The 12,779-nt window shown below is 50.8% G+C and overlaps 1 protein-coding gene across 3 annotated transcripts in view; it reads right to left on the bottom strand.

The window, feature by feature from the left end:
- The window catches only part of MYO18B (myosin XVIIIB), a 264,358-nt gene that overhangs the window by 79,011 nt on the left and 172,568 nt on the right, over window positions 1–12,779 (bottom strand). For all 3 annotated transcript variants that reach the window (XM_035724040.1, XM_035724041.1, XM_027577179.2), the window contains exons 35-37: window positions 4,657–4,770; window positions 3,196–3,312; window positions 841–924 (exon numbers count right to left, since the gene is read on the bottom strand). In XM_035724040.1, coding sequence (XP_035579933.1) covers window positions 841–924; window positions 3,196–3,312; window positions 4,657–4,770 — 315 coding nt within the window. The remainder of the gene's footprint in view (window positions 1–840; window positions 925–3,195; window positions 3,313–4,656; window positions 4,771–12,779) is intronic.

Genomic DNA, 12,779 nt, shown 5'->3' with positions numbered 1-12,779 from the left:
AACTGCCGGTACCCTCCCACCAGCCCCTGCCCCTGGGTCGCAGAGGCTGGAGGTGATGTTTCCTGTGTGTCTTCAGCATCCAATCATAAGACTTTCAATCAGCAAGCTTTGGCTTCCCAGGACGCAACCAAGAGTGGGCTTGGGAGCCAAGCACATGCATCAGAGTTCAAGGCCAGGCGCTGCCACTTTCCAGCAGGAGGCACCTGGGCAGGCCAGTTCCCCTCCTTGAGCTCATTCTTTCATTTGTGTGTGTGTGAGGACTGACGGCAATTAGTACCTGGTATATAGCTAAGTACCCAGCAGAGGCCCCATGCTGCTATTATTTTTGTGCTATTGGTGTTACGCCTATGGACATTTGCTCCAGGCACTGTCACGTAGGCAGAAACCCTAAGCAGGCACACGCAACAGTTCTAGAAGGGCTTTGAGAATTGCATGGATAAGAGCAACCCTCTAGCTAATGGGTGAAATCCAGGGGTGTTGGGAAGAACCATGGCTTCAAAGGAAGATTTCACAAAAGACGAGGATCCTGTCTCGCCCCGACCATCCGTTTCTCCTTGGAAACATTTCTCAGAGGAGGAAAATCTTGCATGGAATGGCTGATGAGTTTTGCTGCGCAGGGCATGCGTAGAGGCTGAACTAGCAAGAGCAGGAGTCTGTGTATGTGTGTGTGTGTGCGTGTGTCTGCTGGGATTGTTCTCAATTCATTTGGTGCACAAGTGAAGTTGAGTGATGGACGGATGGATGGATGGATGGGGGACAGTTTTCCAGGATCCAAATGGGGAGGTCCCAGAGAGACCCCTTCTCTTCCTCCCTGCCACGAGGGCAGCTCTGAGCACATACTTGTTCTTGAAGTTTGTGCTTCTCCTTCTTGGCTTCCTCCAGCTGTAGCTGCAGTTCTTGGATCTGCCCAATGTCAGTAGCAGACTAGTGAGACCAAAAAAAAAAAAAAAAAAAAAATGTCACCTTGAGACTTTGCTGGGAAACTACCGATGGCAAGCCCTTCTCCCCACCCCCACCCCGAGATGTCTAAGACTCTCAGAGCCTCCGTGACAAGAGCTCGCTCCAAACAGTTACTGCTCACATCCTCCCCACATCGTCCATCTCCGTGTCTGCTGAGTCACTCCAGTTATATAAGCCCATGGCTTTGGTCAACCGCCCAGCACACTATCAGACACTCTTGAGAGCCCAGACAGAAATGGGCTGGCCACAGCACCAGGGTCAGATTCGGAGGGAAGAGAAGTCCCAAGTGTCAGGTGACTGGGATTCTAGACTTGGATACTGTATCCAAGATCCTTCAGTATCCCCATCTGTAAAATGGGCTGAGAGTCTCTGCTTAGCTCCTCTACACAGTTTGTTTAGAGATGAAATGAGGCAGTGGAGACTATAAATGTCCTTAAAAAAAGTAGAACCAAACTGTTAAGTGTGGTTATCTTGGAAGACAGGAATTCCAGGGGGTGGGAGGGCCCTTCACTTTCTATTTTCCACATGTCTTTATTGTTTAAATTATTTATAACACATATATGAGTATACTGTTTTTGTAATTGATCAAATGCAGAAATTTCCCTTTGACCCAAAATAAGTGTGAGTCACAAAGGCAGAAGATGGCATGGGCTATTTCTCTGGTGGCTGTTTTAATGTCGAGGACATAGCTGGTTATTTTTTTTTTTAAGATTTTATTTATTTATTTGATGGAGAGAGACACAGTGAGAGAGGGAACACAAGCAGAGGGAGTGGGAGACGGAGAAGCAGGCCTTCTGCCAAGCAGGAAGCCCGACGTGGGGCTCGATCCCCGGACCCTGGGACCGTGACCTGAGCCAAAGGCAGACGCCTAACGACTGAGCCACTCAGGCTAATAGTTGGGTTTTTCTGTTATCATTATTCCTTGTTTGGCAGAAATTCCATCAGACCTCATCTCGGTAAGATGCATTTGAAGTCTGGCAGGCAATGTACCATGGATCCCCTATGGGGTATAACGTGGGGAAGATGCTCCTTACTCCTGGAGGGAGCTGCTCTCCCCCGTTATCAGAAACCTGCCAGGGATCCTATCACTCATCTGCCCATTCTACCCCAAAGCCTCTGTTGCATCCCATCTTACCACCATGCCTCCTGACTGTATCCTGGGTCTGTCTGCCCACCCATGTCTGCTCTACCTCCCCGAAACAAGCCGGCTGACCGTCTCCCTCCTGCTCTGACCCCTAAAAAACTTGCCAATAATTCCCATCACACGTAAAATAAAATCCAAACTCCTCTCAGCCAATGAGCCCCTGATCTGGCCCTGCTCTGCTGGCCTCGCTGAGTTCATCTTGGGCCATGCTCCCCTCACTGGCCTCCTTCCAGCTTCTCAAATGTGCCACCTTAGGCCCTTTGCACATGCTGTTCCATCGGCCTGGAACATTTCCTGCAACCGTCACTATTCCACCCAACCTAATTAACTCCTGTTCCTCATTCAGATCTCCTTCTGAGAGCCACCTCCCCAGGGAAGCCCTCCCTGACCTCCAACCTAGGTCAAGATTCACAGAACCGTGTTCATTTCCTCTCTGGACTCTAAGCTCATTTTGCAAGCACCCCCTCTGTTCTGGGTGATTATGTGAGAAGGTGTGCTCAGCCCATGAAACCGTGCTCAGCACGTGAACGCAGGGATGGGATGTGCTTTTCTCAACCCAGGATCCTTGGCATTTCACACAGTCCCTAACACATGGTGGAGGCACAGTTAATATTAAATAAATGAATGGGTATAGACATAGAGGTATGGAGAGGCAGACAGATAGACGGAAGGAGGGATGGATGAACGGGTAAGTGGGCGGAAGGATGGATGGGGAGGTGAGTGGCTAGGTAGGTGGGTGGATGGGTGGATAAAAATGAGGACAGGTGAATGGGTGGACAGATAAGCAAATGAGTGGTGGATGGATGAATATTTTGATGGGTAGTTAGAAGGGTATATGGGAGGATGGACGTGTAGATATATATGCATACATAAGTAAAAATTTTTCCTGGTGGAGATGTCTTCCAGGAATGCACACCCATCTGAAGGTGACACCCTCCTCCGTTCGGACACGAAATTTCACCATTCCTATCTATCACTGTGGCATTTATCCCTCCCAGGTCCTAAGACCAGAGAGCGGCCCAACCCCTTCTCAACATCCCCCACCTGCCCGGCCCCAGGCTGCCATGCCTTCTTCCCCTCTCCATCACTACCTGAGCAATGAGGTCCTTGTGCTTCTGCATGAGGTCGTTCAGGTCATCCTGGTCCTCGTCGATGCGCTTCAGCAGATCTGCTCTCTCAAACTGTAGCCGGTACAGCTGCTCGTCCACCTGGCGGGAGGCAGGACAAGGGTGGGAGGGGCGGAAGGGTGGGTGGGAGGGGGACAGCAGGGTCCTCATGAAGAGCAAAGTGGGGGGAGGGGCTCACCTGTGCGTGTGTCAGATGAGTGACCATGTACCTGAAAGGAGGTCACGGGTGTATCAGAGCACGGTGTGTGTGTGTGTGTGTGTGTGTGTGTGTGTGTTTCAGAGCACACATGTGGCTGTGTGAATGCAGCCTGTGTGCATGTGAATGGACAGATGTTTGTGTAAGCCCCCACATGGGCTCACATTTCATGTTCATTTGAAATGTGCCTGGGACACGCGCGTGAGTACAAACCCCCGGAATCTCCCTGAGAACTGGGATTGTGTTCTATGCACAGATATATCCCCAGTACGAAGCCTGCATACGGCAGGTGCTCAGTAAATATGTCTTGGGTGGATGGACAAAATTAGATGCATATTTTACCTAGGAGGGCATTTATTTGTGTGTCTGGTGATTTTGTAGGTGAGTATGTGCATTCTTGTGTGTGTGTGTGTGTGTGTGTGTGTGTGTGCGCGCGCGCACATGAGCGCGCACATGTGAATATTTGTCGGCAAGTTCCTCTTAATCTGGTGCCAACAAAATCTGGAACAAAAGGTCCAATAGGGATCTTGAGACAAGCGTTTCCCTGTAAGTCCATGCCTATACCTAAACTTTAGGATTTCACATGTGAAGTAAAAATTTAAGCCCACCTTGTATGCACAGACAGGTGACTTAGAAACACACACCCAATTTTCACCAATATATAAGATTCATAATATATGTTCATTTCCCCCCATTCAGTGGTGAGCACATAGTAGGTTCATAATAGATGGCTGCGTCCCTTATAGGAGTGAGTCTAAGTGGGCCCATGAGGGACACCCTTGTCTCCACTTGTAAGAACGAACATATACTAGCCCAATTATAATGACCAAGTCCCCTGTTATGGTGGTGAGCACACAATAGGACTACAACAGGTGCCTGGGGACCACTTACAGCAGTGAGCACACTGTGGGCACACTATAGACATTTTCGTTCGCAGGTAGGGTGCTGAGCAAACAATAGGCCCCTATTGAATGCATCCCCACAGTGCTGAGCACACATTAGGTCTACCTTTGCAGAGGTGAACACATAGTTGGCCCTCACGTATGCCCTTATACCTTTATAATGCTCAGCTCATAGGAGGATGTCTGTGCTCTCAGAGTATTGACCCAGGAAGTCCCCAATAAGTGCCCTTTTTCCCTCTTACAGTGCTGAGCACAGAGTGGGCCTGCGTTAGTCCCCAGAGCCCTGCGCTGGCCCGGGGCCCCACAGCTCCAGGAAGGGACAGGTACCAGGCTCTTGCTCCGGGTCATGTTCTCTAGCTCGCTGTGCATGTTCTCCAGGTCCGCGGTCAGTGCCTTCTGCGTCTTCAAAGCATCCTCACACTTGGCTTCGCTCTGCTCCAGCTGCACCAGGCAGGAGGATGAGAAGAGAAGAGCCTCGTGAGGCGGCCTCCTTGAATGCCCTTCCCCTCTGGCTCAGCCCCTCTCGGGTGGCAGAATAATTTACAGACGATTCCCATGTCTTCGCAACTATTCATCAACCCACAACGAGGGGAAGCGGCTGTGTCTGCATCTGAGGCGGCCAGGTTGTGAGCTACTCAAAATTGAACAGGCACTGTCCCATGAAATAAGACTAGTCTGCTTCGGTGCCAGGAGCTAGGCCCCAGCTCTGCTCAGCAAATATTTGCTGACACCCACTTAGTGCATGCAGGGAACAGTCAGCCTGGCCCCTGGCCCCCCATGGGAGGGCCTCCTTGAGCAGCACAAGAAGGAAGGCATGGAGCCACTGGGAACACAGGATGAAGTCAGGGAAGGATTCCTGGAGGAGGTGCTTGAAAGTCAGTGGGAACTCGCCTAGTAGACGTTGCTTTTATTTTTTATTTATTTTTAAAAAAGATTTTATTTATTTGAGAGAGAGAGAGAGAGAGCACAAGCTGGGGGAGGAACAGAGGGAGAGAAAGAGGGACAAATAGACTCCCATCTGAGCAGGGAACGGGGAGCAGGGAGCCCGACGCTGGGCTCGATCCCAGGACCCTGAGATCATGATGTGAGCCAAAGTCAGACTGAGCCACACAAATGCCCCCATATAGGCATTTCTTCACCAGGTTTCAGGGTTGTAAACGCCCTTTAAATGGTATGTAAACTATCTGCCATGTGAGTATTTTCTGGAAGATTAAGAGTCACCGACCTAAACAAAGTTTCTCTTTCTCACTGATTTCTTTCTCAACCATTCACCCACCTGCACACAGCAGGCCTCCTATCTTAGCAAAGTGGGCCATCTAATAGGTCCAAGTACCTACATGGCCCCAGAAGACAGACATTCCCTGCTGGAGAAAACCACATCCAGGCACAATCCCTAAATCCATTCTGCAATTGGCAGTTTCCCCTTGATTTCCAAACCCTAGAATCTCTGAGCAGAAAACAGCCTCAGAAATCACCTAAGGAAAACGCTCAGGGCTCAGAGAGGGACAGTGCCTTGCCTGAAGTCACACAGCTGCAAGGAGGGAAGACAGCCCCTTGTATTGTCCAGACTAGCAGACCTTCTCACTGTCAGGCCACTGCCCCTCCAGAACAGTTAATAATAGTAAGGTTGGTGCTTCCAGACAGGAAAAAAAAAAAAAAAAAAGAAAAAAAGCAAGCTAGAGTCCCCGTGAAATGACACGCATACAATCTCTGGTGCCTGAGGCCACCAAGCAAGTGAGGGGCCCCATTGATCTATAAAAAGAAAATAATTGAGCTAAGGTGGAGGCCACCCCAGAACAACTGGCCAAGGTGGCGGGGCGGGGGGGGGGGCGGTGCTCTGTGGGTAGAGCCTACCTTGGGATCATTTTCATCTCCTTCCAAACTGGGCAGAGAACCTCTTCCGCAGAATATCAGGAGCTCAGCCCAGATGTTAGAGTAATAATAATGACAATGGAAGGTGGGGAGAAAGGGGGTTACCACCGATTCAAATATCTCCTGTAAAGTGCCGAGGGAAAGGTGCTGCTTTCATTTTGATCTGTAATCCTCATCTTCGAGAGCTGCTAATATCCCCATTTTACACATGGGGAAATCGAGGCCCTAGCCTCCTCCCACAGCTTTCTCACACTAACCTCTTGTTCCAGCCCCACTTCACTGCCACGGCCACCCACGATCCACAAACCCCTCTCCCCCGCCCCATTTTCCAAGCCCCCAAGAACAATGTATTCCTGCAGCGATCTCAGCCCATTCCCTCGGTGTGGGGGCTGAGACACACGGAGAGTGCTGCGGAGCTGGGGGAGCATCATGGACAGGGCGAATGAGAAGTCAGGCACAGTCTTATCTTCCCGCTGGTGACCCCAGGGCCTCTGGCAAGGCAGGGAGGTGGCAAGGAGGACTCCCTGCAGGTAGAGGCCTCACTAAGGAGAGACATTTAAGCTAAGACCAGAAAGATGCAAGGAGATGGCCAGGTACAGATTGAGGAGGAAGAAACAGTGCCCTGAGTGGAGGCAGCAGCTGGTGCAAAGGTCCTGAGGCAGGAACAAGAACAAAAGGGAAAGTGGTGCTGAGGGACAGAAAGGTAGCCAGTGTGGCTGGACAGCTGGACAGGGAGGGGAAGGGGGGGAGGATGTTAAAGGAGTGGATGCGGTGGGGGAGCACATTAGTGAGGCTAGTGAGCAAAGTGCAACCTCATTTTCAGTCTGTAGGGAAACCACTGGTGGAGGAGGACGAGGAGGAGAGTAGAATGACCTACCCCTGGCTGCTGTGGGGAGGATGGGCTTTAGGGGACAGCCCTGGAAATGCGGCAGCCCGTGAGGACACACCGCGCGGCGTGCCAAGAAGAAAACGTTTGGTGGGCAGGAGCAGGTGGGCCACCGTGGGGGGTGAGGCCAGGTAACCAACAGTGGGAAGGAGGCATCTTACAGTCCCCCGCTGCCAGGCCAAGCTGAGAGCCCATGGCCAAGAGGCAAGCAAGAGCCCTGTCAGGAACTGAACAGCGCGGCGCCAAATAGGAGGACAGCACTTCCCATCTGCCGAGCTCCTCTGTGGGCTGAGGGTTTTGGCAGCATGATGCCCTGGTCCTCAGAGCCTCCCCGGGGCGAGAAGTCTCTGTTTGTATCTCCGTTTTCCAGGTGGTATAAGATGCATGATTAAGAAATGCTCCTCCCTTTCCTCAATTTCCCTGGAGCGAGCAGAGAGCGGGATGATTCATCCCCGGGCAGAGATGGACATGGCTGTTGGTGTTTATTCTTAGCTCCTTCTGGGTTAGGGGCAGGAGTATCTTGGCCCTGATGGGTCTTGGCATTAACAGTTGCACCTGCTACTGTCATTTGGGGACCATTTCCAGGACATTGTGCTCTCTCCGTCTTGCTTCATAAAAGCCCCACAAGACCTTTTGGGAGCAGGGCATCACCTTTAGGACCATCTGATATAGGAGGACACCGGGGCTCACAGAGGGGAAAGGACTTGCCCACAGTCACGCAGCTGGTCCGCGGAGAAGCCTGGCTGGTCCAACTCCAGAGTCTAGGCTCTTTCCTGCTGGGCTCCACTGCCCCTCCTGGAAAGCCACTCTCTGGAAAGTCTGGACCACACGGGGAGGACGGATTACAATAAAGAGAAAGCTCAGTTGCAGAGTGAATGGTTAGCTCAGTGGCTTGGTGCTATCACGGGAGCCCCCTGCGGAAGCGTCCTGAGGTCCGGGACCAGGCTGGGGGCTGCAGAATGTGAGGTGGAGCATTCGGAGACAATGGACAGAACTCGGAGGCTGAATCAATGAATCAATGTGGTGGCGCCAAGGACACATGCATCATCCCCGATAAACAAGTTCATCCCCGAGGGACGAGGCTGATGCAGAAACCAACATTTACTGACACTTGCCGAGTGCCAAATCCCACCACGTGTAGGGGTCAGAGCCTGGGCATGGAGCCAGACCTGGAGGATCGGCCTCTCTCAGCAGGTCTCTTAACCTCACGCCTCGGTATCCTCGCCTGTAAAATGGGGGAGCGTCACCACCATAGGATCTATGTGATCCTGCATAGTGTGTGAGTGGCATCAGGACAGTGCTCAGCACCATGCCTGGCACTGAGAAAACCCTAGAAAAGTAATGGTGGTTGTCAATGCTGTTTGTCCCTTTCCCTCCCTTAACGGCCTAAAGAAGGGGGGGATTAACCCCACTGTAGAGGTCAGGAGAATGAAAGGAAATGGCAGCCGGACGAGCCGTCAACCTCCTACTGCCGGGATGAGGCAGGGTCTCGGCTCCCACCATCTCGAGGAGGAGTTCCAGGCTTCCTGGCAGACTGGGGTGGGAGGGGGAGGGTGCCAACCCCAGAGGCTCACAGGCCAGTAAGATCTGGTCAGGCAAGGCCAGAACCACCACCCCCCCACCCGACTCTCCCTCCCACCACAGCCCCAGGTTTCCACGGGGCAGGCTCTGGGCTGCTGCTGACAAGCCATCTAAATGCCGAGCTTTAAAAATTTCAATTTATTACACTTTAGGGAGTGGGAAGAAATATAGGGCCATCTCGGACTGATTTTCCATTATGGATGACCCTCCGTTAAGAATAACTCACCGCACGTTATTTCCATATGGGGGCTGTTTGAGTGACAATTTTATGAAGTCGGGTGGCACGTCATGCTGGGGCTGAGATCAGACCCTTCAGGGGAGTGACCCGGCCCACCACCTCTCCACAAACGCCTTCCCTTCCGGGCGGGGGGGCTCCAAGCGGGGCAGTCAGAGAGCAGAAGGGAACAAGGCAGCAGGGACCCCCCTTGGGAAGGGTTATCGGGGTCTGCTCTGCCTTCCTCGTAGCCAGTGTGGCCATGAGGATCCCGGGGAGGGGCAGAGGGGACGCCTCACGTCTTTTGGCTCCAAGTCACCATCCATCCGCATGGATGAGCATTCGCGGGGTCCTTGTTGGACCTCCAAGACACAGGGCGGAGAGGGTTAGGGGGATAGGTCTCTGGTGATTTCTATCTATTTCCAGGCCTGACATGGTGCTGAGGATAGAGAGGTCGAGTGACTTACTGAGGGTCTCACAAGTACTAAACGACACACCTGGGATATGAATCCCACTCCGAGCCATTACGCTGCATTCTAGAGCAGGGGTGCTCATGGCAGATGCTTTATACGGGAAATTTTGTGATGTGTCTGCACAGCATTGACTCTCCCTTCTTTTGATAGTGGCACCCCATCTTCCCCGCAAAAAAAAGTCCATCCCCCAAATGTCCACATGCTTCTGACGGAGCTGACCCCCCCACACACAACTATTAAGCTTTGAGAAGGGCATGTGACTCCACCTAGCCAATCAGAGTACCACTTCCTGTTGGCCAGAGGGCTTCGTGGTGGGATAACAGCATGGCTGATGCCAGGAATTTTGCTAGGACTACAGAAACAAAGTTTGTTCTTTGTGTTGCAGGATGAGCTTAGAGTGTCTGGTGGCCCTCTTCCTAGCAAGAAAGAAAAGACTGCCTAGACTAGAAGGCGACACCAAAGGTGCTAAGGCAGGAAACACATTCTTGATGACATGGTTGGAGCACCTAGATCCAGCCAAGCCTGAAGGCAGTTTTCGCCTCGTAACTTTTCAGATATTTTGGCCAATAGGTTCCCTTTCCCTGCTTGAGCCAGTTGGAACTGCGTGGCCAGGAGCCAGATACAGAATGAGTGAACAAGTTAGAGGAGATAGGACATGCACAATGTCAGCCACAGGGTAAACACTCAAAACCACGGGTGATAGTGTTCGTTGTTCCTATCCTGCCAAAGATGTTGGATCAACGTAGCTCCATCCAAAATCCTGCAGTAGAATCACAATCATTCATTCTTTATCTATTCTGTGTATGGATCCCTCCCCATAGGGGTATAAATATTGCCCCTTCCTGACTGTTCAATGGGAAAAAGAGGAGGGAATGAGAGTTCTCCCACACCGACTCTATGAGGCACTGTGAGGGCCACTCAACGTTCATAATCACTGTGGCCCACAGCAACCCTGCACGGCAGGAATCAGCCCATGTCATGGTACAAGAGAGGAGACTGTATGCCGGGCAGGGGAAGGGACTTGCCCCGGGGTCAGACTCAAGCCAATGGGACTCCGAGCCCTTGCTCTTCCTGGGCCCCCACACAGCCCACTCTGCACACAAGTCTTTCCCTCCTGCTGAGTTCATTCTCTCTGCAACATCCCCCTCCGTTCTTTCCCCGGGAGGGCAATTGAGATTCCCATCACATAGACATCAACTACAACCCGATGAATAGCATTACTTTCCCATGCAAAGCCATCTGCCTGCTTTAAATACCTGGCGAAAATGTTTGCTTTGGACTTACTAAGCTACTAGATGAGTGGGCTAGACATATGGAATGAGGCAGGGAGAGGGGAAATGCTGGTATTTCAGTGGAATGATTAGAACCCTGATTTCTGGATCTGGCTGAACAATGCGGAGGATTTAAGGACCCTTCATCACAAATGCCATGGGGAAGCATTCTAAGAAATGGTGTCATTGGCGGGCTAATCTCAACATATTCTAGGCCTTGACATCCCATCAGGGCACTCAGAAGAATTAACCTTCAGTAGGAAGGCCTTTCCTGAAGGGAATTATCAGCATCTCAAACTATAGAGGGTCCTGATATCGAACAAATTTATTAAATGCAAACATATTAAAAATGTCAGGCCAGGTCCACCAATGGTCTGTCCGGCTCAGAAGTCTGATGACAGTGACCTCAAGGGGAAATTTCCTAAGACTGTCTGGCGGTTACTTTCTGTGTCCTTGATCAAACCATCTGAGCATCTATTAAACATTCCATCGTTTTCCTTACATTGTGCTAGAGGATCATTATTTATTGATGCATCGAAATGCTTTCTGAGTATTTACTGTTTCCATCTTCTTCAGAGTAAAAATAATCATTATTAGTAGCGGGATAATCGTAACCACTCTCTGGATGCTTGCCATGAATATGTTACTTACAACACGTAACAACTCTGTGACATAGGTACTTTCATCACCGTTTTATCGATGAAGAAATTGAGGCTCAGAGAGGTTAGTGAACTTGTCAAGATCACACAGCTTCTAAGTGGTGAATGGGGCCAGGACCTGAACTGAATTTTAAATCCACCGCTTTTTCTTTTAAGTCCTGTGGCATGGGCTTCCCACCTGCTGAGTAAAACAGACCTCCTTTTACTTGTTTTCAGTCTCTTTCTTTGAGGGTTTAAGAGTCCTTCCTCAGTGACAGAAGGTAACTACACTTACTATAGTGAGCCTTTCACGATGCACGTAATTGTCGAATTGCTAGGTTATACACCTGAAACTAACATAGGATACTAACGTATGTACTAACATAATATACTAATATTGTATGTCAACTATACTTCAATAAAAATGCAATTTAAAAAGAGTCCTTCCTAATTTTGTGTTATAGAATCTCAAGATTGCTCAGGTACTACGTGACTGAACAGACTTTAAGGATTTCCTTCCTGACTTCACCTCTGGTGGCAGTGGATTTGGAGTATACTGAAGTTCTCCAAAGAGAGAAAGAAAAACAAACAAGCAAACAAAAACAAACCTTGGAAAAGCAGGATAAAATACACATAAAACACCCTCCCTGTTCCCATTCTACCACGCCCCCATTCTTATCATATTTCTAACACCCCGTTGCCCCAGTGCCCCATGGCTCCCCTAAATTGCACAGTGTCTGAGTGCCTCCCTGTCTGTCTTCTTGCTAGACGGCAGGCGCCCAGAGGCCACCTGGGGCTTGCTCTGGGTCCTCACATGGTAAAGGCTCCATGCACATACACTGAGAGATCCAGGGGAAAAGGGTCAGCTCAGCGCATCACTAACATGTCCTGGTCGGCGGGGCTGCCTAAGTCTGCAGCCCATGCTGCCTGAGCCAGCCCCGAACACCCCCTTGGAGGGGAAGCCACCCGCTGCCTGGTCACTCCCCGGCTCCTCCCGAGCACAGGTCTTGGACCCAGACACTGGCCAGTGTCCAGACAGCCAGCTCCACAGGAAGGACAAGGGGCAGGCCACGTGGGCAGACCCTCCCCTGCCAGAGGAAATGAAGCAGCTAGGGAGAGTGACCACAGACTTATTCAGCAAACCTCCAGGGGCTGGATCTTGAGTTTAAGGTTGAGCCCCCACTAGGGGGGCTGAGCTTCTTGCCATCCTGCGCCACCACGCTCGCTTAACCAGAACACGCAGCTAACCAGAACACCCTCAGCTTGACCAAGTGATTTTAAATTTGGATTCCAAGATATCTAACTGAGACTGACCAAGTGGGTTACCTTACTCTTAAGAGCTTCTGTTCATAAAATGACACAGCTAAGAGAAGGCAGCAGTATACCCCAAAGTTTGTCCCCAAAGCAAGACAAAGTATTTGCAAGATACATAACTAGCAAAGAGCTTACACCCAGAAGAGCCTACAAATCACTAAGAAAAATAGCCAACAGTTTGAAAGACGAACATACGGCTTC

This window comes from Zalophus californianus, chromosome 14, assembly GCF_009762305.2.
Source record: "Zalophus californianus isolate mZalCal1 chromosome 14, mZalCal1.pri.v2, whole genome shotgun sequence".
Classification (NCBI taxonomy): domain Eukaryota; kingdom Metazoa; phylum Chordata; class Mammalia; order Carnivora; family Otariidae; genus Zalophus; species Zalophus californianus.
Note: the sequence above shows the minus strand (reverse complement) of the source record. Positions and strands in the feature narration are given on the sequence as shown.